This window comes from Carcharhinus amblyrhynchos, chromosome 5, assembly GCF_965287045.1.
Source record: "Carcharhinus amblyrhynchos chromosome 5, sCarAmb.v2.hapA, whole genome shotgun sequence".
NCBI classification, from domain to species: Eukaryota; Metazoa; Chordata; class Chondrichthyes; order Carcharhiniformes; family Carcharhinidae; genus Carcharhinus; species Carcharhinus amblyrhynchos.
In genome coordinates, this window is record NC_137328.1 from 94,113,528 (window position 1) to 94,140,444 (window position 26,917).

At 42.9% G+C, this 26,917-nt stretch overlaps 1 protein-coding gene across 3 annotated transcripts in view; it reads left to right on the top strand.

Annotated features, from left to right (window-relative positions):
- LOC145343186 (uncharacterized) overlaps positions 1–26,917 on the top strand; it is a 143,144-nt gene that overhangs the window by 67,800 nt on the left and 48,427 nt on the right. For all 3 annotated transcript variants that reach the window (XR_013886690.1, XM_080189200.1, XM_080189201.1), the window contains 9 exons: positions 1,346–1,562; positions 4,286–4,503; positions 5,829–5,996; positions 10,853–10,930; positions 18,227–18,404; positions 20,500–20,603; positions 21,508–21,669; positions 23,067–23,210; positions 25,347–25,470. Coding sequence is in view for 2 of the 3 variants with exons in the window: in XM_080189200.1 (XP_080045326.1) it covers positions 1,346–1,562; positions 4,286–4,503; positions 5,829–5,996; positions 10,853–10,930; positions 18,227–18,404; positions 20,500–20,603; positions 21,508–21,669; positions 23,067–23,210; positions 25,347–25,470 (1,393 nt within the window). In the remaining variant the exon portion in view is untranslated. The remainder of the gene's footprint in view (positions 1–1,345; positions 1,563–4,285; positions 4,504–5,828; positions 5,997–10,852; positions 10,931–18,226; positions 18,405–20,499; positions 20,604–21,507; positions 21,670–23,066; positions 23,211–25,346; positions 25,471–26,917) is intronic.

Genomic DNA, 26,917 nt, shown 5'->3' on the forward strand with positions numbered 1-26,917 from the left:
ACTCAAAGGGTGGTGAATCTCTGGAATTCTCTGCCCATTGAGGTGGTGGAGGCTGCCTCGCTAAATATTTTTAAGATGCGGGTTGATGGGTTTTTGATAAGCGAGGGGATTAAGGGTTATGGGGAGAGGGCGGGAATGTGGAACTGAGTCAAGACAGATCAACCATGATCTTATTGAATGGCGGGGCAGGCTCGAAGGGCCAGATGGCCTACTCCTGCTCCTATTTCTTAAATAGAAGCAAATTACTGTGGAATCTAAAACCAATAGAGAAAATGCTGGAAAATCTCAGCAGGTCTGACTGCATCTGTAAGGAGAGAAAAGAGCTGACATTTTGAGTCCAGATGACCCTTTGTCAAAGCTTTCTCTTCTTACAGATGTTGCCAGACCTGCTGAGATTTTCCAGCATTTTCTCTTCTGGTTTCAGAGGCTGGTAGCTCTTTATTCGTTGCCCATCAACACTGCCAAGCATGATGGCTGGTGCCAATAATGTACCTACTACTTTGGATCAACAAGAAACCCAGGCTAAAGGTGAATGAGGATAGGAGGAGGGGGTCAGGAAAATGGGGTCAGTGGCTGGGGGCGAGGGGTCAAGGCCATGGTTGGCTCTCAGCAGCAGCACTCTCTCCTTACCGCCCCCCCCCCTCAATAATAGGAGATATTAAGTTTGTGACTCAAAAACTGATCAAAGTAATAGGTTTTGAAGAACATTGAAAAGGAAAAGAGAGGGTTTGAGGCATGGAAAGCCAATTCCAGAGCTTAGGACTTCAATGACTGAAAGCGTGGCTGTCCACAGTGAGCAAAGGATGTGGGGATTGCCAAAAGGCCAGAGCTGAGGGAATGTAGAATACCCTGAAGGATATAAGATTGGAGATTTCAAAGCTGGAGAGGGGTGAGATCCTGGAGGAATTTGAACATGAGGATAAGAATTGTTCGCAGTGGACCGGGAACAAAGAAAGAACTGACAATTACATCACGTATAGGAGAAAAATCCTAAAGCAATCCATGTGAGTTAAATTACTTTTAAATATGATATAAACACGCCAGTAATTATGTGCACAGTATGATTGTAAAAATAGCATTAAAAGTTAAATGACAAATTAATCTGGTTTTATAATAGTATTGGTTCAGTTAATAATGTTAACAAAGGCATGGCAAGCAAATCCTGTTCACCATGAGAACTTCAAACATTAACAGCAGTGTGAACGAACACGATACTTACTTGAATGAACTGCGGCAGTTTCCATGGCATGACCCACATTGTGTTGCACTTGCATTCCAGGTTTTAAGATTGCAGAGCACGTCACGTTCAAACATGTTTAGATTTTGTGTCTGTTTGTACTCCCAGGATTTGTCAAGATGTCCCAAATCAAAGCGCCCCTGTAATCGGAGCTCTTTGGCTAAAGGTGCACCTTACGTTGATCCAGCAGAGGGCACCGCCTGCTTGCTTTACTCAAACGATGGACTAAAATGGTACCAGCCCACAACGCTAACTCAGCTATATCTAATAATGCAAGAGCATGCTCACGAAGCCATCAAACTTGTGCATGGAGACACCGCTAAAGGTACCCAAAGAAATGGAAATCGTGCAGTGATAGATTTACAGTTCTGTCCGTCCTAAGAAACTTTTAAAAGTTTTTTCCATTTAGGTTCAAATGAAACATACGTCGCAGATATCAATCAGCAAGAGCTTTTTCACCAAAAATATAAATATTTTTATTTAATGTTTCACAGTATTTTCCCTGCTGGGTAAGAAAAGGCCATTCAGCCCAGCAAATCTGTTTCTTCCACAGCCCCAAGTGTGATTTTTGCTGTCAGAGAGACTTTATTCAACTTACTTCACACCTTGACGGTTGGGAGAGGGTTGGGTGTTTTACCATATCTACCAGAATAGCCTCTGCAATTCTTTGAGAAAATTTATTAAATCTTCAGTTTATCAGTTGGACTCCATCATCACCATCGTGTGGCTTTGCCCTGTAGATTTATCTCTGGATCTAATTTTCTTATTCAGATGTAGATAAATGAATACTGCTAGAAAGATAGGAATCAGACTATTAGCCTGCTTATTAACTTCTGGTAGTTGGTTTCTTCTGCTTTTATTGTAGAAGTTTGCAAGCTTCACTTGGTAAAGTATGCCGGTATTTTCCTTCATGGCTGTCATTGCAGAATTTGGTTCCAGCGATTGTAGTTCTAGTGGGAGCCTCTTGTTGCTTCTGTCTGGGAGTGCAGATGCTGTCCAAGTGCAGTCAGGCCCTTACCTGCCATCATCAGGTCTCCCACGCAACCAAGGGCCCAGGAAGGTGGCATTCCCGCCCCCTTTGGCTGCTGGCCAATCAGAAGCTGGCAACTCTCAGCAGCACTGGGGCCTTGAAACGGATAGGTGGAGGTCAGAGGAGAGAGGCTGCAGGGAGGGTCAGGTGTAAGGGCAAGTGGGTGCTATCAGTTGCAACCCCCAACAACCCTCCCTCATGGGATGGGGCGGCACGGTGGCACAGTGGTTAGCACTGCTGCCTCACAGCGCCAGGACCCAGGTTCAATTCCAGTTTCAAGTCACCGTGGAGTTTGCATGTTCTCTCTGTGTCTGCATGGGTTTCCTCCAGGTGCTCTGGTTTCCTCCCATACTCCAAAGATTGCTTTACTCAAAGGATGGACTGAAATGGTACCAGCCCACAACGCTAACTCAGCTATATCTAATAATGCAAGAGCACGCTCGTGAAGCCATCAAACTTGTGCATGGAGACATCGCTAAAGGTACCCAAAGAAATGGAAATTGTGCAGTAATAGATTTACAGTTCTGTCCATCCTAAGAAACTTAGGTTGATTGGCCATCCTAAATTGACCCCAGTGTCGAGGGATTAGCAGTATAAATATGTGTGTTTACAGGAATAGGGCCTGGGTGGGATTGTGGTTGGTGCAGACTCGATGGACTGAATAGCCTCCCTGTCCACTTTAGGGATTCTATCATTCTGTTCTATGATTCCATGCTTATTAATGAGGGACATCTTCCCTCACTGCTTTGAGGCCGGAGGCATCCCTGTCAGGGAGGAATGGAGGACTTGTGCCAGTCCTATGAAATCCATGGTCCACCATTAAGCTCCAGTGGGCTCAGTGATGATGGCCTTCAATTAATTAATTGAGCCTAATTGATATTCCATTTTTGTACTGGGTCTTCCCACCCACACTAAAGTAATATCAGCTTTCGCCAGCAATCTAATGAGTGTACTCCCACTCAATTTTCCTGGTCCCTCTGCCATCATGCCAGCTCCAGCAGGCTGAATTACCCATACCAGCTGGGGTGTGGAATGTTGCTCCAGCTCACATTTTCCTCTCTCCCGTTTGCTGACTGCCAGTTCTGAATTGTTTTGTTTCCTTTGCTGACTTTATACAAGTGCTTTCTGCCTTGTCCTTGCTGTGAAGTGGTTTTAGAAAAACAAAGCATTCCGGGGACAGTTGCTACTATTTTGACTGATACATGTTTGCTGGAACGCATGCTGGCTGGGTGAGATGCAAGCACGGGAGGTGAGATAAACAGTTGAGAAAGTTGTACTACATTGCAAATTTTAAGGACAAAAAGAGCACAGCTCAGCAACGTTATCCGATATCAATTCTCAGTGCCAACAATGTAGAGTTTTTTTTTGCTGAATGCGGCAATAGTGAAATTGAAGACAGACATTGTCAAAGCCAAAATTGAATCAAGAAACAAATTTGCACTGCAGTTCAGTTCTAAATAAGCAGTTCATGGCTATTGTAACAGGAAACTAATAATCTAAATATTTCCTACAGCAGTCTTTTAACCTTAGAATTTGTCTAACTTAGGGGTCAAGTGTTTTTTGAAACTGACATCCTGACAGTTCTACCAGGGCCTATCCAGAAGAAATCTTCGATTCTGACCCTGCCAGAATCGGGGTGAAGGCGTCTTTTACATGTTGACACATTGATGGCAGATCGCCGTTATGGATATATCGTGGAGTTTAGAGGTTGGGAGCAGGTGGGGTGTGGGTTCTGGTTTACTAATCTGGAAAGGCCACAAAATGCTGAAAAAGAGGTTATCTCATCCACCTGGCCACATCTGTTGTGACATGAGGTGCCTGAATAAAACTCTGTGGAATGGGGTAGGGGAGGCTTTGACTGGGCCTCACTGGCAACATTGTCAGTTTACCCCTGTTGTCTTCAGCGGACAATGTGCTGGAAGACCCAAAGATTTTTGTGCTTCTTTGTCTTCTTCTTGTAAGTCCAAACAGTTTCAAAGAATTAAGAACAAATGCATCGTTTGATCATTTTCTCACAGGCGTCTACAAGGCAGATGGACCTTATAAAGTCTTTATTGATTTGAAAGGAATCGCTGACCTCTACAAGGTCACAATGGAACCTACTGGTTTAAAGGTGTCTTCCAACGTCACTTTGAGTTCACTCATTGACTACTTGAACCAGTATTCTGATCAATCATCATCCTACAAAGTTATAGCTCGCCACTTGCTTAAGGTTGCAAATGGACCTGTGAGAAATGTAAGTTTACTGCTGCCTAGTTTTGTTAAAGAATATATTCATTTTGCAAGAAATATTATTGGTTTGTTCATTGTCATTAATAATGGTTGAACTACAATCTGTTAAAAAATGATTAATTTTTGATTCTACTCCCACATGGGAAGGGTGGTGGAGATTGATTGTGTCTTTCAAAAGAATCACCAAACTGTTAACTATCAATTAACTTTCATGCCTGTACACCAGGCCATGTTACTTCTGCCCAGCTTGTGATACCTATTTCTCTATTTTTGACCCTTCTGAGATCCTTTGTCTTCTCCCCTTCCTTTCATCTAGTCTTACCATCTTTTACTTCTTCCCTCTCTAGTGCTTTTCCCTGTCCTCAATCCTTACTCCAATCTTTCTTCTCTAATCTCCTATTCCCATCCCAGACTGGCGTACAATCCAATAAACACACATTTACCCTTTGTGCCACTCTCTGTGTTCTTTGAAGGACTCATCAAGATAAGGCTGCCTCATTAAAGGGATGCCTGATGAATAATAATCGATGGAAACATCATTACAATCCATTATGAGTGCTCATGAAATCAGTACCAAGGAAACTCAAACTGAAAACTCATCAGGCGTTCTAAAACCACATTCCCTCACCATATACAGTAACCCGAGGTTGTGTCCCAAAAGACCAGGACCTTTATGCAATTAATCATGAATGATAAAGATAAGTTTGATATATAACCAACTTTGTCACCAGCTGAGTGAGCTGTATCAGATGTGTTAATTTTCCCTCCTCTACAATGAAATCATCCTCTCTTAGCGTATTCTAAATTTTGCATTTGCTTGATTTTCTTAATGTTAAAATAATGAAGTTCCATTTTTTTGGGATGATTTTTATGAAGAGAAGAAACTGTAGTCTTTTGTTTTTGAATTGCTGATGTGTATTAGTTTTATTCTTAAATATTGTATCCTTTTTACATTCTAAATGTTGATGCTCAGACGTACATATTTGTAATGGAGCAGCAGAAATCCCAATTTGAATTTAACGGGCTCATTTTTCTCTTTCAAAAATGAAACATATAATTACCTGTTGATGCATCATTCAATAAATGACCTTGCTGGAAAATGATCAAACTTTACTTCCCGGAAATGTTGAGTTAAGCTCTATCTTCCATAACCAGTTGATCTACACCAGCAAGTCTAAGAAATTAATTTGGGATCTAGCTATTTGAGAGTCAGATGATGAGTGGCGGGTACAGTTGTTGGTATTAGTGACTCAGGATTATTGCTGTTACCTGAGAATCACATAGTCAAAGTAAATCTGACACTGCGTTTTTCATGTTTTGTATCAATAGGCTGGTGGATGGGCTGGAAATTTAATGATGAAATGGAAACACCGTGAGTTTGTATCTGACGTCTTTGTAGCCTTTGAAGTTGCTGGTGCTAAAGTGACTGTTTCTGATATAACTGAATTGAACACTTGCACCCCAAAGCAGTTTCTTGATGTCAACATGCAAGGAAAGGTATGTTTCTGTGACCTGATTTAAGAACTTTTTCAATTTCCTAGCCTGTTCATTTTGAAAGAAACATTTAAATGAAGGCACTTTGTTGGTGTGGTGACCAGTTCCTGCCACTTAAAGTTAATGGGGGTGTGAATGGAGGTATGTCAGATGAAGTGTAGGGATCCATTTGGACTACCATGACAGCCATCAGAGGTTGACCTGAGGTAAAGGGAAGCAAAATGATGTGTGCGAGGCAAGTTTTTTGACACAGAGGGTGGTGAATGTCTGGACTGCACTGCCCAGGAAGGTGTTGGGAGCAGGTACAATAGCGGCATTTAAGGGGCAACTAGACGACTACATGAATACGATGGGAATGGAAGGATACGGACTCCGTGAGTGCATACGGCTTAAGTTTAGGCAGGCATCATGATTGGGTGGGCTTGGAGGCTTTGCTCTACTTTTCTTTGTTCTTTACCCCAGGAACAGGTGGTCTGACGTCCAGCTGGTGGAATTTGAATTCAAAAAATAAATCAGAAATTAAAAGTTAGTCTCGGTAATGGTTACCACGAAACCATTATTGATTGTTAGAAAAATCCATCTGGTTTACTAATGTTTTTAGGGAAGGAAATCTGAGTTCCTTACCTGGTCTGGCCTACATGTGACTCCAGAGCCACAGCAGTGTGGTCAATTCTTAACTTCCCTCTGATATGGCCTAGCAAGCCATTCAGTTGTGAAAACAGCAAACTCAACCCTGTTTACCCCGCAAAGTCATCCTGACCAAAATCAGGGGATGTCTCCCAGGATTGGGCAAGCTGTCCCACAGACAAGGCAAGCAACTATCTGACAAAGTCATACTCATTGAAATGTATCATACAATTTCCCAGACATCACCATCCATAGATATGCCCTGTCCCACTGGCAGAATGCACCCAGCAGTGGTAGAGGTACAGTTAACAGGGAGTTGCCCATTGACTCAGGACTCCATGAAGTCTCATGGCATCGTGTGCAAGAAAACCTCCAGCTGATTACCACCTACCACCCAATCCCCTCCAGCTATGATTCCATACTTGTCCATGTTGGAATGAATTGGAAAAAACACAGAGGGTGGTAAGCTGGAAGAAGCTGGAGCACCCGGAGTACACTCTGTACACAGAATCCACCTTCTTCCATCAGGAGGAAGATACAAAAGGCTGAGATCACATATCCACCGACTCAAGAACAGTTTCTGCCCTGCTGCTGTCTGACTTTTGAATGGACTTACCTTGCACTAAGTTGATCTTTCTCTATACCCTTGCTATGACTGCAGCAGTACATTCTGCATTCTCTCCTTTCCTTCTCTAGGTACATAAGAACATAAGAAATAGGAGCAGGAGTAGGCCATCTAGCCCTTCGAGCCTGCCCCGCCATTCAATAAGATCATGGCTGATCCGTCGTGGCTCAGTTCCACTTTCCCGCCCTCTCCCCATAACCCTTAATCCCCTTGCCTATCAAAAACCTATCAACCTGCGTCTTAAATATATTTAGCGAGGCAGCCTCCGCCACTTCAACGAGCAGAGAATTCCAGAGATTCACCACCCTCTGAGCGAAGAAGTTCCTCCTCAACTCTGTTCTAAACTGCCCCCCCCTTGAGGCTGTGCCCTCTAGTCCTCCTGTCCTTTCTGAGCGGGAAGAGCCTCTCCACCTCTATCCTATCCATCCCATTCATCATATATGTCTCAATGAGATCTCCCCTCATTCTTCTAAACTCTAACGAGTACAAGCCTAGTTTATTCAGCCTCTCCTCATAGCTCAACCCCCTCAACTCCGGTATCAGCCTAGTAAACCTCCTCTGCACTCCCTCCAAGGCCAAAATATCCTTGCGTAAGTGCGGCGACCAAAACTGCACACAGTACTCCAGCTGCGGCCTCACCAGTGCCCTGTACAGTTGCAGCAAGACCTCCCTACTTTTATATTCAATCTACAGTATGCTTTGTCTGTATAGCATGCAAGAGACAAAACTTTCACACGTATTGCTATACTGTGAACAATAATAAAATCAAATGTACTGCGAATATGAGATTTCAATGTCCACCATCATGTGTGGCTCAGTAGCGCCACTACTGATCAAGCTGGCTGAGTCCTAAAGGACATAACTGCTAGACAGGCTCTGCAATGGGTAGTGAGACAAAAGCCTACATGACCTCACCCTCACCAAACTATGTGGTATAGATCTCCTTGACCATATTGGTGAGAATAACCATTGCACAGTCCTTGCTGAGGCAAAGTTCCATCTTCACATTGTGGATACCCTCCATCAATGTGACACTACCACCATGCTAGATGGGATAGATTTTGAACAGATCTTGCAACTCAAAATTCAGAATCCATGGGGCTCCATGGAGCAGCAGCACTTGCAGCAGCAGAATCGTATACAGCCACAATCTGTAACTTCAAGGCCTGACATATCCGCCCCGCATGGCGGTGGGCATCAGTGACCTGCGAGATGCAGTGGTGTGCAGCTGTTTTTGAGATGTTGCTGAATCCTTAGCTGATCTTTGGAAGGAACCAGAAAAGTTCAAGATCACAGTGAATTTGATGGTTACTGGTAGGGCATGGTGACTGGCGCTGGATGCACCAAGGAAACGCTCCTTGGCCTCTCTACCAGGAACCATTGTGACTGTTTCGACCAGAAGATAGAGGACCCAATCCAGTGTAAGCGCAAAGCTTTGACAAGCTGAAACTTCACACCTCAAGAGAAAAGCCTTGGTTATACAAGTCTTTGAAGACAATACCTCAGACGGAAAGAACAAATGACAGGTAGAAAGAGCAGGAGATATCCAAGAACTCACAGACACCAAAATATACACAGTTTTTCAGTGCTTCCAAGAGAGTCTGTGGCCCAAGCACTCTGGCCCAATCTGCTGAAAGCCAAGTGTAGAGGAGAGATCATCAAGGAGAGGGAGGCAGTCAGTGCTTACTGTAGAGAACAGTTTGAAGAACTCAACTGAGATCTGTTTTCGACTGAATTCCCTCAACTCCACCATTCCTCAGTACTCCATCTTGTTCAGTCTCACTGTCACCCTCGTCCAGAGCAAAGTCTATAAAACCATTCAACATCAGGAAAATGACAAAGCCGAGGGAATCTCTGCAGAAATTCTTAAACACAATGGAGATAAACTGCTGTCTCGACTGGACAACCTTGTATCCTTTACCTGAAAGGAGTGATACATGCTGGGGGTTCTCAGGGACGTTGTGATTGTTCACAGAGGAGCCAAGTTCGATTGCAGTAACTACAGAGGAGTCCCTCTGCTGTCTGCCATAAGAAAAATCCTTGCCAGGATCCTCCTGCCAGTGGATGAAGACCTTCTTCCAGAGTTGCAATGTGATTTGTGCCCAAGAGGCACCAGGCATTATCTTCACTGCGACAAATTGAACAAAATTGCATTGAAGAACACCAAATGCTTATACATTTCCCTTTTCCAATTTCTGAAAGCCTTTGACTCTCAACTGTGAAGGATGATAAAGTTTCCTTCTCAAATTTGGCAGGCATCAGAAAAATGTCAACTTATCCGCCTACTCCACAAACACCACTCAAACTATGATGCTTATCACTGGAACCACCACAAACCCTATCTCAGTTAAAACTGGGGGTCAAAAAAGGCTGTGTCATCACACCAAGCTTCTTCTGCATCTTCCTTACTGCAATACTGCAACTCACCGTGTGCAAATTACATACAATTGTAGAGATAATTTACAGAGCAAAGGGAAACTCCATGTATGTCACCTTCAATCTAAAACCAAAATCATTCATATTTAGTAATTGAGCTCCAGTATGCAGATCACCCTGATGTGTTTGGTCACTTAGATACTAAGTGTCTGATCATGGAGTGACTCCTTCAAAGCACATGACAAAATTGACCCTTCATTAAAGAGTTAGAAAACTAAGGTCCTTTTCCAGCTCCCACAGCACAACATGTTCCCCTTCCCTCTCCCCCATAGCTTAAGGTCAACAGTGAATCCCTGGAAAATGTGAACTATTTTCCCCATCTTGGGAGCCAAAGGCAAACAGAGACAACAAAATTCATCATCGCCTTCAATAACTCAGCTCAATCTTCACCCAATGGAGAGAAAGAGTAACTGAGAACCAGGGTCTCAAATCTGAGACGAAAGCATGGTGCACCGGGCAGCAAGGATCCCTGTTCTATTATATGCTTTAGAGACTCGGGCGATCTTTGGTAAGCAGCTCAAAGTGCTGGAAAAATATCACCAGCAGTGCCTTCACAAGATCCCCTCGTAACAAAGACTATTTGACAGCAGCATCCTCTCCCAAGCCAGTATTCCCAGCATCAAGGTGGTAATCACTCAATACCAATTTCACTGGGCTGGACATCTCTGGATCTTTGTGAAAAATGTCAAATTCTTTCAGGGTTTGATAGGATAGATCCAGGGAGGCTGTTTCCCCTTGATAATGAGACAAGAACATGCTCAGAATAAGGGATTGGCCAATTAGGACCCCGAGAAGATGAATCTTTTTCACTCAGAAGCGTTGTGAATCTTTGGATTTCTCTAGCCCCAGAGAGCTGTGCCTGTTCAGCCATTAGATAGGTTCAAGGCTATAGATTTTTGAATGAAAAGGCACTCAAAGGATAAGAGTATGGGAAGGTGTAGTTTAAATAGGCAATGAACTATGGTTTTATTGAATTGTGGAGCAGGCTGAAAGAGGGGAAAAGCCTTGTGCTGCTCCAGATCTTACCTTTTCATAAAATATTTAGTTTTGATTTCATTCATTCCCATTTTTACTAGTCAGTCATTATAAGTATCATGTAAAGCATAGGACCAAAGACTGTTGCTGAAGGTGCAGAGTTTAGTTGGTGACCTCTTTTGTTCATTCTGTGAAGGTTATTTTGTATGTGGAAATTCCAAAGCTGACAGAAGCTGAAAAGATGAACACATACAAGATCATGCCACGAATGCAGGTAAATAGAAATTTTCTTTGTTAACTAGATCTACTCGCAGAATTAATGAAGTGGAATATTTGGGCAGGAACCAATCTAAGTAAGACATGTTTATGTGAAATAGGTTGGGACAATTCATACCCACCCTCCACAGTGATGAAGGGAACAGCATTTTCCTGGAGTGAGTTCAAGAGAATATTGTTGGTAGGTTTGTGTAAGGTGTGCTCATGGTTACATTAAAAAGTGAAAACAAAGCTGTAACATTTTCAAAACTGGACCAACAAATCACAACCTGGTATTTAAGGCTGTCAATATATGTTTTGAATCATAGTATCCCTGGGCCAGTTGATCTATTAAGTCTGCACCAACCACAATTCCACACAGACCCTATTCCCACAACCCCACTTACTTACCCTGCTAGTCCCCCTGATACTAGGGGACAATTTACTATGGCCAATCAACCTAACCTGCATATCTTTGGACTGCAGGAGGGAACTGGAGCACCTGGAGGAAACCCACGGAGACAGGGGGAGGATGTGCAAACTCCACACAGACAGCGACCCGAGGCTAGAATTCAACCTGGATCCCTGTTGCTGTGGGACAGTAGTGCCATGAGATATTAAAGCTCAGTAATTTATGAGTGCAGTGCATTTGGTCATGTATGACTGCAGTATGCAGAAACTCCGGTTTGAAGATGACATTTCTTCCTAGCTTAAAAATTCTTTTCCATTTTGTTTTCAGATAGGATTTTGGAAATGATAATTTCCTGTGCTTTAAAAATTTTCCACAGTATTTTGGCCAAACCTGTTTTGTTGATTATCTTGTATCCGGTGGGAAATGTTATGTTAGAAACTGGTTATAATGTTGTCACTCTCTCTGAATAACATAACACATGGTTGTGCAAAACGAAAGTTGCAAACTGAAACTGCTATGTGTGCTAATAGATTCAGATTCCTCAGGTAGGAATCAATCCATTGATTCTGAGATAGACAGGTTATTAACTGGGAATGTAGGTCTGAATTTTCTGTAAGACCCAGCTATAATTGCCAATGTTATCAGACTTGGAAATTGTGAAGGAGAAAGTTGAATCCCATGGGCAATTGGATGTCTTTCGAAACTGTCAGGGAAATGCATGCATTCCATTTCCAAATACAATAAAAATGAATGAAGTATGTGTAATGATTTCAATCAGGTCATTGAGGTTAGCCTATTGGAATATGAACTCCCTGGTTAATGAGTTAATTGATGGACCAATCAGGGAGTTCTTTCCTTGTATTTAACAGGGAGTGCCAGTTCCTCAGGGACTCCCGAAGAGAGATTGCTGACAGACAGCGTTCTGTGGACTGCTGTTGGAATTGTAAATAAAGGGATTTTAGTGAAGGGACTTCCGTCTGCGAAGACTTATTACAGAATGCTTGTAAGGAATTTGGGTTTGCACTTGATAAGAGCAAAATACTGCAGATGCTGGAGATCTGAAATAAAAACAAAGTGCTGGAAAAACTGTTCTTACAGGATCTGTCATTGAGAGAGAAGCAGTTAAGTTTTTGAGTCCAACATGATGTTTCTTTGGAACACTTTCTGTTTTTCTTTTCGATTTGTATGTAGTTTGATTATTGTTCAGGATCAGGCATCGCTCCCCTCCTGGGAATTGGAATGTAAAATTCAGTCAAATGCGTGTTTAGTTCACAGCAAATCAATCTTCTTGTTTATAACCGATCCTTTCTCCAGTCTACACTTAACCAGCAGTGTGTCATTCCCAATGTCGTCACCACGGTTATGCACCACTTACGCTTTCTCACTTTTCGTCATTTCCAACGCACTGAAAATTTTAAATACTGCTGGTGTGTATGGAAAACACATACGATTTAGTGGCAAGAGAAGCTTTTTGTTGGTGAAACCTGCCATTCAATGACAAAGCTGCGTCTGCAGGCAAACTAATTCAGAGCCTCCTGCTCGCACGGGGAGATTGAGCATCACTGTCAGGGCGTTCCATTGTTTGAGAGTGCCATATTCTTTCGAGTGACGAGTGACCTTGTGCCCCATGGTTCAGCAATGCCTCCCTGCATGTTCTCTTCCAGGCCATTAGGGAAAGGTAGGAGATGCGCTCTCCTGAGACTGACTTCAGACACGACTAGGCCGGCCTGGGCAGAGGTGGTAGAGGAAGTGAGTAACTGTGGGGTCTTGTCAGCACTGGGGCCCAGTGTGAATTGTTACTTCTGTGATGATCTATAGATCTGGTTTAAAATGAAGGCATTGCTGACCCCCATTGGCGCATTCTAGCAAATATCGGCACACTTAACTCTCAGCAGGTACAAATGGGATAGGTGCACTTGCATTCAAAGTATTTGAAAGATGCTGCTGGAGCATAATAAACTTGAAGGCAGGTTGTTGCATAGATGTCTATGTACCCCTAAGATGTCGCTGGTACCAGCATTCACTAGCGAGTATTTGTGACAAAGCTCCACTTTTCACTCTATTCTAGGTGGTAGAGAACAAGGGTTAGTAGTGAATTTGGCAAGGGAGATGGTAGAGCTGGGTTCAAACCCGAGGTTGGGCAGTGCAGATGTGTTATTGTTGCACAAATCTTGTATAGATCAGATTGTCCCTTGCATCCTTTGTATGCTGTTCTTGCCCCTGGCATCAATGACTAACACTCTTGGGTTTATAGTCTCTTCCTCATACTCCAGTAAATCATCTTCATCTGAGGAGGGCAGGTGTTCCTCATGCTCTTCCTCTTGTAACATCTGTCCACATCACAGTGCCAAGCTGTGCAGTGTGCAGTAGACCACAGCAATTTGTGAGATTTTCTCCAGACTGGTCAGGGCAATAGAGCTGATTTTAAGAAGCCAGTGGTGCACTTTGCGATGGTTCTGGTGGACACAGGAACTTGATTGTAGAGCTCCTCTGCTGCTGTCTGGGGATGCCTCACTGGCATCCTCAGCCATGGACTCAGGATAGTCCTTGATAGTGGAGGCTGCCTCGCTAAATATTTTTAAGACGCGGGTTGATGGGTTTTTGATAGGAGAGGGGATTAAGGGTTATGGGGAGAGGGCGGGAAAGTGGAACTGAGCAGCGACAGATCAGCCATGATCTTATTGAATGGCGGGGCAGGCTCGAAGGGCTGGATGGCCTACTCCTGCTCCTATTTCTTCTGTTCTTATGTTCTTGATACCACCAAGTATCCATCCATCAACATGGCTTGGAGCTGGAAAAAGCTCAAGGAGCTGTAAGTAATGCAAGATGTATATGTCGTGACAGTTCCCTGGGAAATGAACATGGATCTGCAATATTGTTCTCCTGTGGTTGTACATCAGTTAAATGTTCGAGGAGTGAGACACGTTGTGGTTTCCAAATGCAGCAGGCTGTTTCTAAAGAGCTTTACATAGAATCCTACAGTGCAGCCCATTGAGTGCACCCTCAACAATCTCACCTAGGCCCTATCCCCATAACTTCACATATTTACCTCACTAATCCCTCTAACCTCCGCATCTTGGGATACTAAGGGGCAATTTAGCATGGCCATTGCACCTAACCTGTACATCTTTGGACTGTGGGAGGAAACCGAGCGCCTGGAGGAGACACGGAGAATGTGCAAACTCCATACAGGCAGTGACCTAAGCCGGGAATCGAACCCAGATCCCTGGAGCTGTGAGGCAGCAGTACTTACCATTGCGCCACCATGCCACCCTGATGACACCTTGAACTTGGGAAAGTCCAGGAATGCAGTTGATCTTGCAGCCTGGCTGTCTTCAATGATGCTGAAGTGGATAAAATCATTGGCACAGCTAAAGGGGATATTGGTCGCCTACTTTCTCTACCCATGTGTGGTAACCTGTGAGATACCATGTGCATCACCACTGCACCCTGGGAATCACCGCTGGAGTAAATGTTGAGTGCCATTAACCTTGAGGGCCACTGTACCCACCAAATCCATGTGGCTGTAAGTCTTGATGAACAACCCGACATATCTGGGTGATCATTTTCCAGGACATCCTCAGTTATCTCTGGTATTGCCTCTGACATCTGGAGCTAGTTTGCGCTTGTCTTGGATACATTGTTGCCCCACTGCTCATCTTCACTGATGTCCCTCCTGGATGTCTCTGCATCCTGACCAGTCTCCCCTTCTGAGCGACCTGCTGTTGCCCTTACAACCTCTGTTTTTGGATAGCAAGAACTCTCCAGCATATTCTCTCCTTCTCCTGAGGGTGTAAGAATACTGGGTGAATAAGAGGAATTGTACAGTGTGAAGAAGGCAGACATAAGTATGAGAACATGCACACCCACCATTCTCATCATTTAAATAATTATTAAGGGGTCCCTTTAATCAGCCAGCTATTGCAGAACATGAACTCCAACCAACCGAAATGACCACCTTCCCTCTTCAGAACAGCTGTGTTTGAAATGAGAACGCAACATTATGGTGGCTCTGATTTTTGAGATCTGTTTCTATACCTTCTGCTCGCCTCCTGTCACCCTCACACTTGCCTCCTTAACCCAGCCATCATAACTTTCCTTGCCCCTCTGTAACCTGGAACCTCACCCATTACCTTGGACCCAATTACCGTTTGTGTGCACCCCTGTCCAATCCCAGTGCCCACTCTGACCCTGAAACTACAATATCATTTTCCATGCTTTTGTCTACTCCCGTGACCCACCCCACAAGACCTTCCAAAAACCGACCCTGACTCTGGACCTGCTCCCATTTCCCATTGAACTCTTCCCTTTGATTGCAACTGTACCCTCTGCCACTCAGCGCCCTCAATTCAACCACAATTCCCTGAAAGGATAGGAGGTTTGAGTTCAGTCAGGCAGCATGGTTGGTGCAGGCTTGGGGGGGGCGGTGCAAAGGGCCTGTTCCTGTGCTGTAATTTCCTTTGCACTTTGCTCACAAGAATGCTACATTGACAGTATCATTTCCACCCTTTAGGCCTACCTCCTGCTTTCAATCCGTGCCTTGAACCTCACCCCACCCCTTAGAGATCCACCACACCTGGGGCGCTGGACTCTTCCATCCACCATATCTCCCTGCAACCGCACACCAACCTCTGTCCGACCTCCTTTCCCTCCTCTGCATGCCACTGCGCTTGCACACCAATCTTTCAACACCCACTGCCTTGTGCCACAGAGCCCAATATGGTCAACCAGTTAACTCAGTCACAACTGCATAAAGCCACCTGGTGCATGTCACCTTTAAATGATCATGAACTGGATGCCATAAGATAGATTCTCATGCGCCATTTACTTTAACCCAAGAAAAGGACTTTATTAGAAACAGTTTCATGTTAATGAGTATTCAAAGTATGCCAGGTGGCACTGTGGTTAGCACTGCTGCCTCACAATGCCAGGGGCCCAGATTGGATTCTCGGCTTGGGTCATTGTCTGTGCAGAGTTTGCACGTTCTCCCTGTGGCTGCGTGGGTTTCCTCCGGGTGCTCTGGTTTCTTCCCGCAGTCTGTAAAACATGCTGGTTAGGTGCACTGGCCATGCTAAATTCTCCCTCAGTGTCCCTGAACACTGCTGACTTTTATTATGCATCCTAACCCTCCATTTGGAAATTGAAATTTCCAGATCCTATCTAATCAACATGCCGTGTTTCCTACTCTTGTGGGCTCCATAAAATCCCCCTTAGAATTTCGACACTGAGACTTCCACTTTTTTAACCCTGTCATTGATATGTATGCAATGCCAGTCAGAATGGTAACTTCAAATATCACTTCACAACACATAATATACTTCCCCCCCCCAAGATTTGGTATCCTCATGCACAGCTCACCCTTACCTTGAAGCAGTTTCACATTTACTTGTGTGTTCGCATTGCCATGATTTTGAACAACACCTGAGAATATGAAGGACCAAAAAAGTGAATTAAAATCAGAACAATAACACAAACCAGCAAGCTCGAGAACATTATTTAATGCCTTGCTCACTTCTGCCCTCATCACAGAACCCAGGAGACTGCACCCTGACAATGCAACACTTTTCAGTACTGCAGTGAAAGTTCAGACAAGGCTATGTGCTTAAGCCTGTGATGGATCTTGCATTATTATAATGTAGTATAGTAGTAACTCATCTGAAGTAGCTAAACTTAAGTGTAAACATTTGTACTGTCACTTATGTTTTCTTTTATGACATAACAAATTTGGTTGGCAGTTAAAATCTAAGATATAATCTTGAGGAATCTTATTGTGATGCCTTGTGAAGTCAAGGATGATCGTAGGATAAAGAGGATTCTCTTTTTGATCTTTGGGAACACCATAAATGTACCAGGATTTCTGAAAACAAGTAGAAATACTATCTCTCTAGTGAGGAATGATGCTTGCATACAACATATGCCAAGAACGGGAGCCAATGGCCCAGTGGTGTTATCGCTAGTCTGTTAATCCAGAAACTTAGCTAATGTTCTGAGGATCCAGATTTGAATCCTGCCGTGGCAGATGGTGGAATTTGAATTCAATAAAAAAAATCTGGAATTAAGAATCTACTAATGACCGTGAACCCATTGTTGATTGTCAGAAAAACTCACCTGGTTCACTGATGTCTTTTAGGGATGGAATTCTGCCATCCTTACCTGGTCTGGCCCACATGTGACACCAGAGTCACAGCAATGTGGTTGACTCTCAACTGCCCTTGGCAACTAGGAATGGTCAATAAATCCTGGCCAGTCAGTGACGCCCACATCCCATGAATGTTTTTTTTAAAGAAAAGAAACTAAAGACAAAGCAAAATTTGGAACACAAACAGTTTTTGAAAAATCTGCCATTACTTTCTGGTCCTAATGAAATGGGTTTATGTTGGTTCAGGAGGTGGAGAAGAGAGGATCTTCTCTCATATGGCCTTAAAATCCCAATTGACATCCAGCACGGTGGCACAGTGGTTAGCACTGTTGCCTCACAGCTCCAGGAACCTGGGTTCGATTTCAGCCTCGGGTCACTGTTGATGTGAAGTTTGTACATTCTCCCTTTGTCTGGGTGCTCCGGTTTCCTCCCACAGTCCAAAGATGTACAGGTTTGGTTGATTGACCATGGTAAATTGCCCCTAGTGTCAGGGGATTAGCAGGGTACATGAGGGTTATGGGAATTGGAGCTGGTTGGGATTGTTGTTGGTACAGACTTGAGGGCCGAATGGCCTCCTTCTGCACTGTATGGATTCTATGATCTCTGGTTTGGATACATTAACTGGAGCATTCCTTTCATTGAACAGAGATGGCATCTTTTGTCAGCTGTACATTCATCTGGTGCTTTATGGATAAAATCAAAACTTTTCCCACACAAACAACTTGTCACATCCCTGATATTGTTTTCCGGGTTCTCTTTTATAGAACGCCCACACTTTTGTGAGTGCTGGTTTCTGTGTTCGGTTAAGAAACGTGGATAAGAAGCAGTTGGTAGAATCCATCTCAATGGTATACACTGGAATCAGTAAAGATTTCATTCATGCTGCTGCCACTGAAAATTATCTCCAAGGCAAAGATATGACTTCCAGTGCGACTCTGAAAGGTAAGTGCATGATTCTGTTTTGGCCTACGTGAGAGCTGAGAATCACTAGATGAATTTCACGATGTTAGTGTAGGCCTAGACCTATTTATGCCTCACAAATTGCAAATTCAGTGGGTTTCTTTTTTGATTTGGCAGGTTAAGTCCCCTGCTGTAGCCAAGATGGGGTCTGTTTAAATGTAGCGCTGAGTTTAAATGAGTCTGTTGAGTTTGGCTTTCCCTCATCTGAATCATGCCAAATCCCCTTTCCCCGATCAGTGAGAATTGGATCTGTTGGAAAAGAAGGCGAGACTTCCGTTTTAGGAACCTGCCCATCATTTTGGAAGCTCGGCAGAGCGTCCGTGACTGCAGAAGTCTGGGCCCTGTATTTCATGCTTTTTACTTCCAGTTTTAGTGTCTGTCAGATTGGCTGATCTGTCTGCCTGTTGCCTGCCCCACTGCGGACACCATCAGTTCCCCCATAAATAATGATTATTTCAAGTGATGTCAGAAACCATTTCGAGAGAGTAATTTAAATCCTTGTTTGGATCTGTTATGAAGCCACGGTCAAGTGCCATCCCGTTGCCATTGATGGTTTCTGCCTATTGCAACATGTATTGAAGCTGAAATTTAAAGTGGGCAGGCTTCTGTTGTTAGGATAAGAACCTGGAGGATTGGGCGATGCATTGACCATAAAACGATAAGACATAGGAGCAGAATTAGGCCACTCAGCCCATCGAGTCTGCTCTGCCATTCAATGATGGCTGATATTTTTCTCATCCCCGTTCTCCTATCTTTTCCCCATAACCCCTGATCCCCTTATTAATCAAGAGGCTTAAGTGTTCGGCTGAAGGTCCCTTTCTTAGCGCAAAGGCCTTCAATTAAATGTGATTGGTTTACACCACTCTCAAGCTCCTAATGAGCAGAAAGAATGCTCCCAATGATGCGGGTTGCAGAACTAGAGATCATAGTTTGAGAATAATGGGTAAACCTTTTAGAACTAAGGTAAGGAGCATTTTCTTCCAGAGAGTTGTGAATCTGTGGAATTCACTACCACAGAGACTTACTGAGGCCAAAACATTGTGTGATTTTGAGAAGAAATTAAATAGAGCTCTTGGAGCTAAGGGATGTGGGGAAAAGGGGGGAATCAGGATATTGAATTTGATGATCAGCCAGGATTATAATGAATGGTGGAGCTGGCTTGTTGGGCTGAATGGCCTACTCCTCCTGCTAGTTTCTATGCAAGTGTCTACAGCCCAGAATTGGAACTAATTACTACTACATTGATAACCTGATTCAGCAAGATCAGAAGGGTGGCCATCCTTGAAAACACAAACATCCATCTCTTGTAAAAGACCAGTAGTGCCTGATACTAACACTAAATATAAACAGTAAAATCCTGGCACTGAATCTTACATTGATCCCTGAACCTAGTCCTCCTCCCTGCCAAAAATCTCTGCCCTCCATTGAGGCAGAAACTGACAACTTGGCACCAATGAACTCCAGTACCTTTATCTACCTTAGACCCAGGATCTCAATATTAAAATAAGGTGCCCTGCATCCCTACTAATATAAGCAAATTTCCCCCACATCCTCTCTTACATTTTCTTTCCCCCGCCTTTCCCCTAATCTCTCCTGTCTCCTCCTCGCTGTTTTCCAGCCTATCCTCTCTCATTCCCATCTACCGTCCCTTCCTATTCCTCTCCCCTTCTCTCTCCTTGCTGCTTCTTCCTCAAATACATACCTCCCCTCCCAGTCATCTCCACTCCCTTCTCCTTCCACCTCCTTCCCCCACACTTTGCTTCGCTTTCCCGCTGTCTTCTAATTTCTTTCTCCTCCTCCTTCTTCCCCCCCTTGCCTTCTGCCCTCCGTTCCTTGCTTCTTTGCATGCTCCCTCTCCTCCCCTTGCCTCCTACTCCCTTGCCCTCTTCACCTTCCCGCACCTGTTTCCTCCCCTTTTCCCAGTTTCCCCCTTCTCCTCCCCATTTATAGAGTAGGAGAAGTGACTAGTTTTTTTCAGTTGCTAATTTGTGTTTTGATATGGTGCAACAAGAGTACAATTCTTTCTATATTGCTGATAAGTTAGTCTGGCCATTGATTATTAAAATGATGGTTACAGGTGCCTTGACCACACTTGCGAAGGAAATAATTCCTGATGACAGCGATCCATTACTTGTTAGTGCTAAATACAGAAAATCACTGGCACTTGGACTTTTCTACAAAGTGAGTAACTCTTCAGAAATGTGTTTTTATTCAATACTGGTTCCTGAATTTAAAATTAATTATGGGAGAAAGAGTGATTGAGGTTTGGACTGAGATTAAAGGCTCATTGAGTAAATATGCTACAAAGCACATACAAACAGGAGCAATTCCAAACTTGATCCCGGTCTCTGGCTAATTCACCAATCTTTAGCAGTGGAGATATAGCAGCAGTCCTTAGGAGGTAGAAAATTGACCAACATGTCTGATCCTGATTGCAATACAGTGAGAGCTGGTAATACAGTCGAGGACAAAATTGCCTCCATTTGACTATCCAGGTTGAGTTTGAGTGGCATCCAATCCAAGGTGGAAGGCCAGTGTGATAATCCCGCTATCCTGTTCAGTTTCCAATGACTTATTGACTATATTCATATTGTTCCAGATTTATGATCAGTTTCCTACCAGGTCAGTTTTGAACACCGTGGGGATGAAGTTGGTCTCCATCAACAGTGCAAAATGGCATCACAACGAACTGGAAGTATATTTGCCCAGCATTTGTATTTAGGGTCAAGATTTTAAATTCCAAATTAAGTATAAGCTATTAAAAACATCTAATGAAATGTTGCTATTCGAACTCTATGAATAGGAAGATTAGTAACTTTAAGAAGGCTTTTTGATAATCTTAAGCTATATGTTTAGTGAGTGAATATTTTGTATGCTTTCTCTCTCTTGCCTTCCCTGCCTTTCACAGGTTCACACCATCTCTCCAAACGAGTCTCCAATAAGAATCTGAACAACTTGTCTGTGAAATTCAGTATTGTCAACACAGTAAACTCACCCCCAAAAATCTAAAACACTGTATTTGTATTGCTAAGTTTTGTTCAAGTTTATTTGATTAATAAATATACCCTAAATTTTCTTTGATCAGTTTTTCCTGTCCCTGTTGAATGAAGAAGCAATTTCGCCTTATAATCGGAGTGCCCGGTACTCTTTGGAACGTCCTATATCCACAGGGAAACAAACTTTTAGCACCAAGCCAGATGAATACCCTTTAACAAAACCTATGCCAAAATTAAATGCCCGCCTGCAGGTAAGATTTTGATTTATCTTCTATTCAGTACCACTTGATGTATGCATTGTGTACCTTGCTACGGTAGAATATTGTTCAATAATAATAAATTATTTGTGCTTTGGCGTATACCCAGGCATCGAGTAAATTATTCTGACCTTTTGATAATCTTCAAATCCCCAGGAATTGCAAATGAAATTTCAGTGCACACTTGCTAAAAATATAACACTTCCAGTTCATTTCAACATGCAGAAGCTCCCAAAATCTCAACTTACTCATGTTGGCTAACCTGTTGCTATCATGACAGAGTGTCCACAAAATGTCAATGATGCTGTTTGTTTTTTGAGATAAAATGCATTTGATTCTTCGTATAAGCAGAATACTTTTTTTTAATCAAACTAATTTGAGGATGATGTGAGTCAAACAAAATCGAATTATAATGCAGCTCCAGGGCAGATGGAAGCAAATGTTTGCTCTTTGTACTTTCTGCTTTTGAATAAAAGATCCCTGAGAAAGAACCAGGAATGGGACTTTTATGTGGAATTCAAAATTATAAAGGCTCCCCAAGGTCAACAAGCTTGAATTTTTGCTGCCCTAAACGTAGGGTATCATTTGGATGAGATTATTTTTTCCCGGAGCAAAATAGTTTGAGGTAGAGTTATTTTTGCTAAGCTTGGAGGAAGTAAAAAAAGTAGATCTAAAAATTGGTGTGTGAATGTGAATTGAGCATGCACAAATACGGATCCAGCTGTGTATTCACACAATATTATCTAAATTCAGTAACTATGCTGTTCAGCTGTTCCACTGATTTGGCAATGGCACTTGGGCAGGTGGGAGCAGGAACTTGGGATAGGACCTGTCCTACCAATTTCTTCCTACTGTGACCTATTGTCCAACATCACTTTATAGGTAATATTTGCCATCATTATCATCTTAGCAAAACTAGATAACCAGAAGGAAAGCAGGCATCGGGGTTCGAGTGGAAATGCAACACATCATGTACCTTAAAATGCCAGAATTAGGCAGTTGCATCAACAATACCTAAGTTATTGCTGAAAAAAGAGGCATGCTGTTGAAACTTTTTGCACTCATCAGGACTGAATCAGAATATCAAACCTCAAAGGGAGGAACAATTTATACTTCACGAGAACAATTTATACTTCACCACTTCCTTCAAGCAGTTGAATGCCTTACACTCCTTTAGCAGCAACCTGGCAACCACCTTACAGCAAGCTGATAGGAAGTGTTTAAAAAGTGCAACTGAGGCAGATCTCACAGAGAATTTCTCTGTGGTCAATGAACTGTCAATCAGAGGCACTTCTGGCAGTAAGTCGATGAAATGGAAGACTTTTTTGTGACTGGGGAAAACAGTCTGGTAGAGCAATCTTAATCATATCTTCCCTTTTTCTTACATCTAGACTTCTGGTGAAGCCCAGTTCGTCAACGACTTACTGCCTCTGCCTAATGAGTTATTTGCAGCGTTTGTTTTGAGCACAGAAGGAAATGCAACTGTCAGCAACATTGACATTACAGCAGCCATGAATGTGCCTGGTGCTGCGGCAGTAAGTAATTAATACGATTTGTGAAGTGCATTGCTCAACTAGTTTCCACTACTGTCTTCATAAATACAACAAATAATCTTCTTACGAAATAAGTGAACAAATTACAAATGCTGTAAACCATATAGAGCGGCACGGTGGCACAATGGTCAGCAGTGCCAGGGACCTGGGTTCGATCCCCAGCTTGGGTCACTGCCTGTGTGGAGTTTGCACGTTCTCAGTGTGTCTGCGTGTGTTTCCTCTGGGTGCTCTGGTTTCCTTCCACAGTCTGAAAGAGGTACTAGTTAGTTGGATTGACCTGAACAGGTGCCAGAGTGTGGCAACTGGGGGAATTTTATAGTAACTTCATTGTGTTAATATACAAGCCTTACTTGTGACTAATAAATAAACTTTTTTTGAAATGCTGAAGTGGGGTAGCCTGAAGGGAAAGGACAGATCTTGCTGCTTTTTGGCATGTTCCCTTTGTTAGGTCTTTAAGTTTATTAGTGTCGCAAGTAGGCTTGCATTAACACTGCAATGAAGTTACTGTGAAACTCCTCTTTATGTCCCTCTTTATAAAAGCCTTGTAACAAAAGCTGTGTGCGTGACTGAAGTAAAAATGTCCAATTTGTTCTTGGATGTGGATGAACCTGGTAAGGCTGTATCTATTGCCTACACCTAGTTGCTCTAGAATGTGGTGATACTTGAACCAGTCCCTGAGCAAATGATGCTTTCACAGTGATTGAAGAAATGATGGTGCAAGCTCATCTTACGAATCTGTATGATTTGGAAGAGAACATGAGGATGCCATTGCTGTTTTCATCCTTCTTGGAGGCTGAGGTTGCAAGTCTAAACTTGGAATTGTTCCACTGCATCCTGAAAATTGCACATTCTGCGTCTATGCTTTGCCAGTGGTGAATATTCAGTCTACTAGCATGCTTGCCAGTCAATTAAACTGCAATAACCTGGGTGTTGTTCAGCTCCTTGAGTGTTGGAAAAGCTGTACTCATCCAGATCAGTGGTAAGTACTGTATTGCACTTCCAGCATGAGCCCTGTAGACATTGACAGCCCTTTGGAGCCAAGGATCCCAAGGAGTCACCATCCTCTGACTAAAGAGATTCCTCTTCATCTTAGTCTTAAATGACCTGCTCTGAAATCTCGGACTGTATCCCCTAGTTGTGGATCCAACCCCCAGCCAAGGGAAATATGTCGAGCCCTGCAAGAATTTTGTAGGTTGAAATGAAATCACCTTTCATTCTTCTAAACTCCAGAGAATAAAGGTCCAGTTTATTTAATCATTCCTCATGGCATAATCCCTCCATCCCAGGAATTAATTTAGCGAACCTTTGTTGCACTCCCCCTATGGTGAGTACATTTTCCTAAACTAAAGAGACTACAAATTAGAACTTCATGCAATAATCCAGGAGCAGTCTCACCAAGGATCTATATAACTGCAGTAAGACATCGTTACTCCTATACTCAAACCCACTTATAATAAAGGCTGACATACCATTTGCCTTCTTAATTGCTTGCTGTACCTGCATTTCCTCTTTCAGTGACTCAAAGAGAGGGACATCCAAGTCCTTTTGATGTTCAACACTTCCCAACCTCCCACCATTTAAGAAATACTCTGTACTGCTGTTTTTTGTACCAAAGTGGATAAACTCTCACTTCTCCATATAGTATTCCATCTGCTAAATTTTTGCCCACTTGCTTAGCCTCTTCAAATTGAACCATCTTTGTATCCTTTTTACAACTCACACTTGCATTTAATTTTGTGTTTTTAGTACTTAACATTTGTCTGTATGTGGACTGATTTTTGTTGTGTTCTTTTTAAAAGCATTATCTTCTAATTCATTTACAAGGAGTAAATAGGCTCAATCTCAGCACTGTTATTGGTGGGCGTAAGAATGTTTATTTATATATAAATAATACAAAACATAGCATTAAATTAAAGTCTCATTCAAAGAGGGATTGATGTTACAGTAGTGGGAAATGTTGTCTTCTAGTTACTGATGCAAAATCAGACTTGTGAATGTATGATTCTAATAAAGGCTGAAAAATATGTTCCATTCCCATGGGTGTTACCCTCACCAGCACAAAGTCACCCAAAAATAGTAATCTTTGAATTAACGTAGTTCTTCTGTTTCACATTACAGGTGCTAAAAGCAAAGGACATACCAGGATCCAACACGTTTGTGCCTCCACCCAGTGAGGTTGAAGAGATTTTGAGTAGCGGTCCTGTTTCGTACGCTGGGCAGCCAGTCGCACTGTGTATTGCCGGTAATGCAATTGGGAAAAATACTAATCTGAGTTTCACTTAATTCAGTTCCCAGAGATCTAATAATGCCCGAAAGCAAGCATAGGGAAGATGGTGAGTTAACCCACTGTGTCACCTTGCCTCCCATATGGTGGTCTGGATAGTTGGGCCTAGATTGTTTCCACAAGAAAACCCTTGCAGTGATGTCCTCAAGCTGGATAAAATGGCTTTCAACAACAATGGCCATTTTCCTTCCTGATATTCATGGCATCAGCCACTGGAAGATTCCCCCCAACCCTCCCCATGGTGCTTTTAGTTTTTGAGAGCTTCTTGGTCAAATACTGCCCCGATGCTGAGGACAGTTACCATCACCATTTTGATGGCATTCACCTTGTTCATGGACCACTGAAGATTGGTGTGGCCAGCTTTTTGTCATGCTTCAGAGGTGCAGCCAGTGCTACTTATTGGCTGTGTCTGTTTGGAGAGATAAGACATTGGATCTGATTGATTCAAATCAATCAAATTTTGGGGGGGGCGGAATTTTCCCATCCCGCTCGCCATGAGAATCGTAGTGGGTAGGATATGGACCATGCAGAGGTCTGTTGACCACGGGCGGGATTTTCGGTTTTGGGTGAACGTAGCCAGAAAATCCAGCCCTAGATGTTTCGTTCACATCATGAAGATAATTGACAGGGTGGTATAAGTAATAATTTTACAGAACATCATTCTTAGACATTTTTTATGATTTGTTATTTAGCCTCTCTTGTTAAGGACCTTTTGTCAAAGTAATGTTTTAACAGGATATACTTGCTGTCATCTGCCAATTTTCCTTCTTTGTTATTAACAATGGAGTTCCATATAATTTAGTGTCCATATTAAACAGCATTTCACAGCTGCTAATTGTCTAAGTGCAATTTTAGGCTGTATTTCAATTAATTCCCTTCAGCTTAAGTCCCCAATTTAATTCTTATCTATGATTTCCTGGCAAATGTTTCTGAAGAATGACGCTCGATGCCAACATTACAAATAAATAAAAACATGCTCATCTCACTGAATGTTTTAAGTAAAAAAAGAGACTTAATAGGTGAAATTCTCTGGCGTCCCAGCTGCGTGTTTCTGGCTGGCGAGAAGTGGCGCATTGTTTGCTCATCCCAGCGCTGTCAGTGGGAATCACCATTACCATCATCCCACACTGGCAGGAAACCTGGGGGTGGGGTTGCGCAGCTGGTGGGACTGGAGAATCAGGGCCCACGTTTTTCCCAAAATTCAGACAAGTGATTTTTCTAATCATTACAAAACATTGATCCAAATATAACATTCTTATTACTTCATTGTGTATAAAACTGTCGCATTCACTGCTCTCTGTATCTTGGTATGTGACTTTACAAAAAGCAGCACGTACATCTACTTAACACTTTGAGACTCAAATTCAGTGTAATTCACCAACATTGAATCAATTGCAAGTTATAT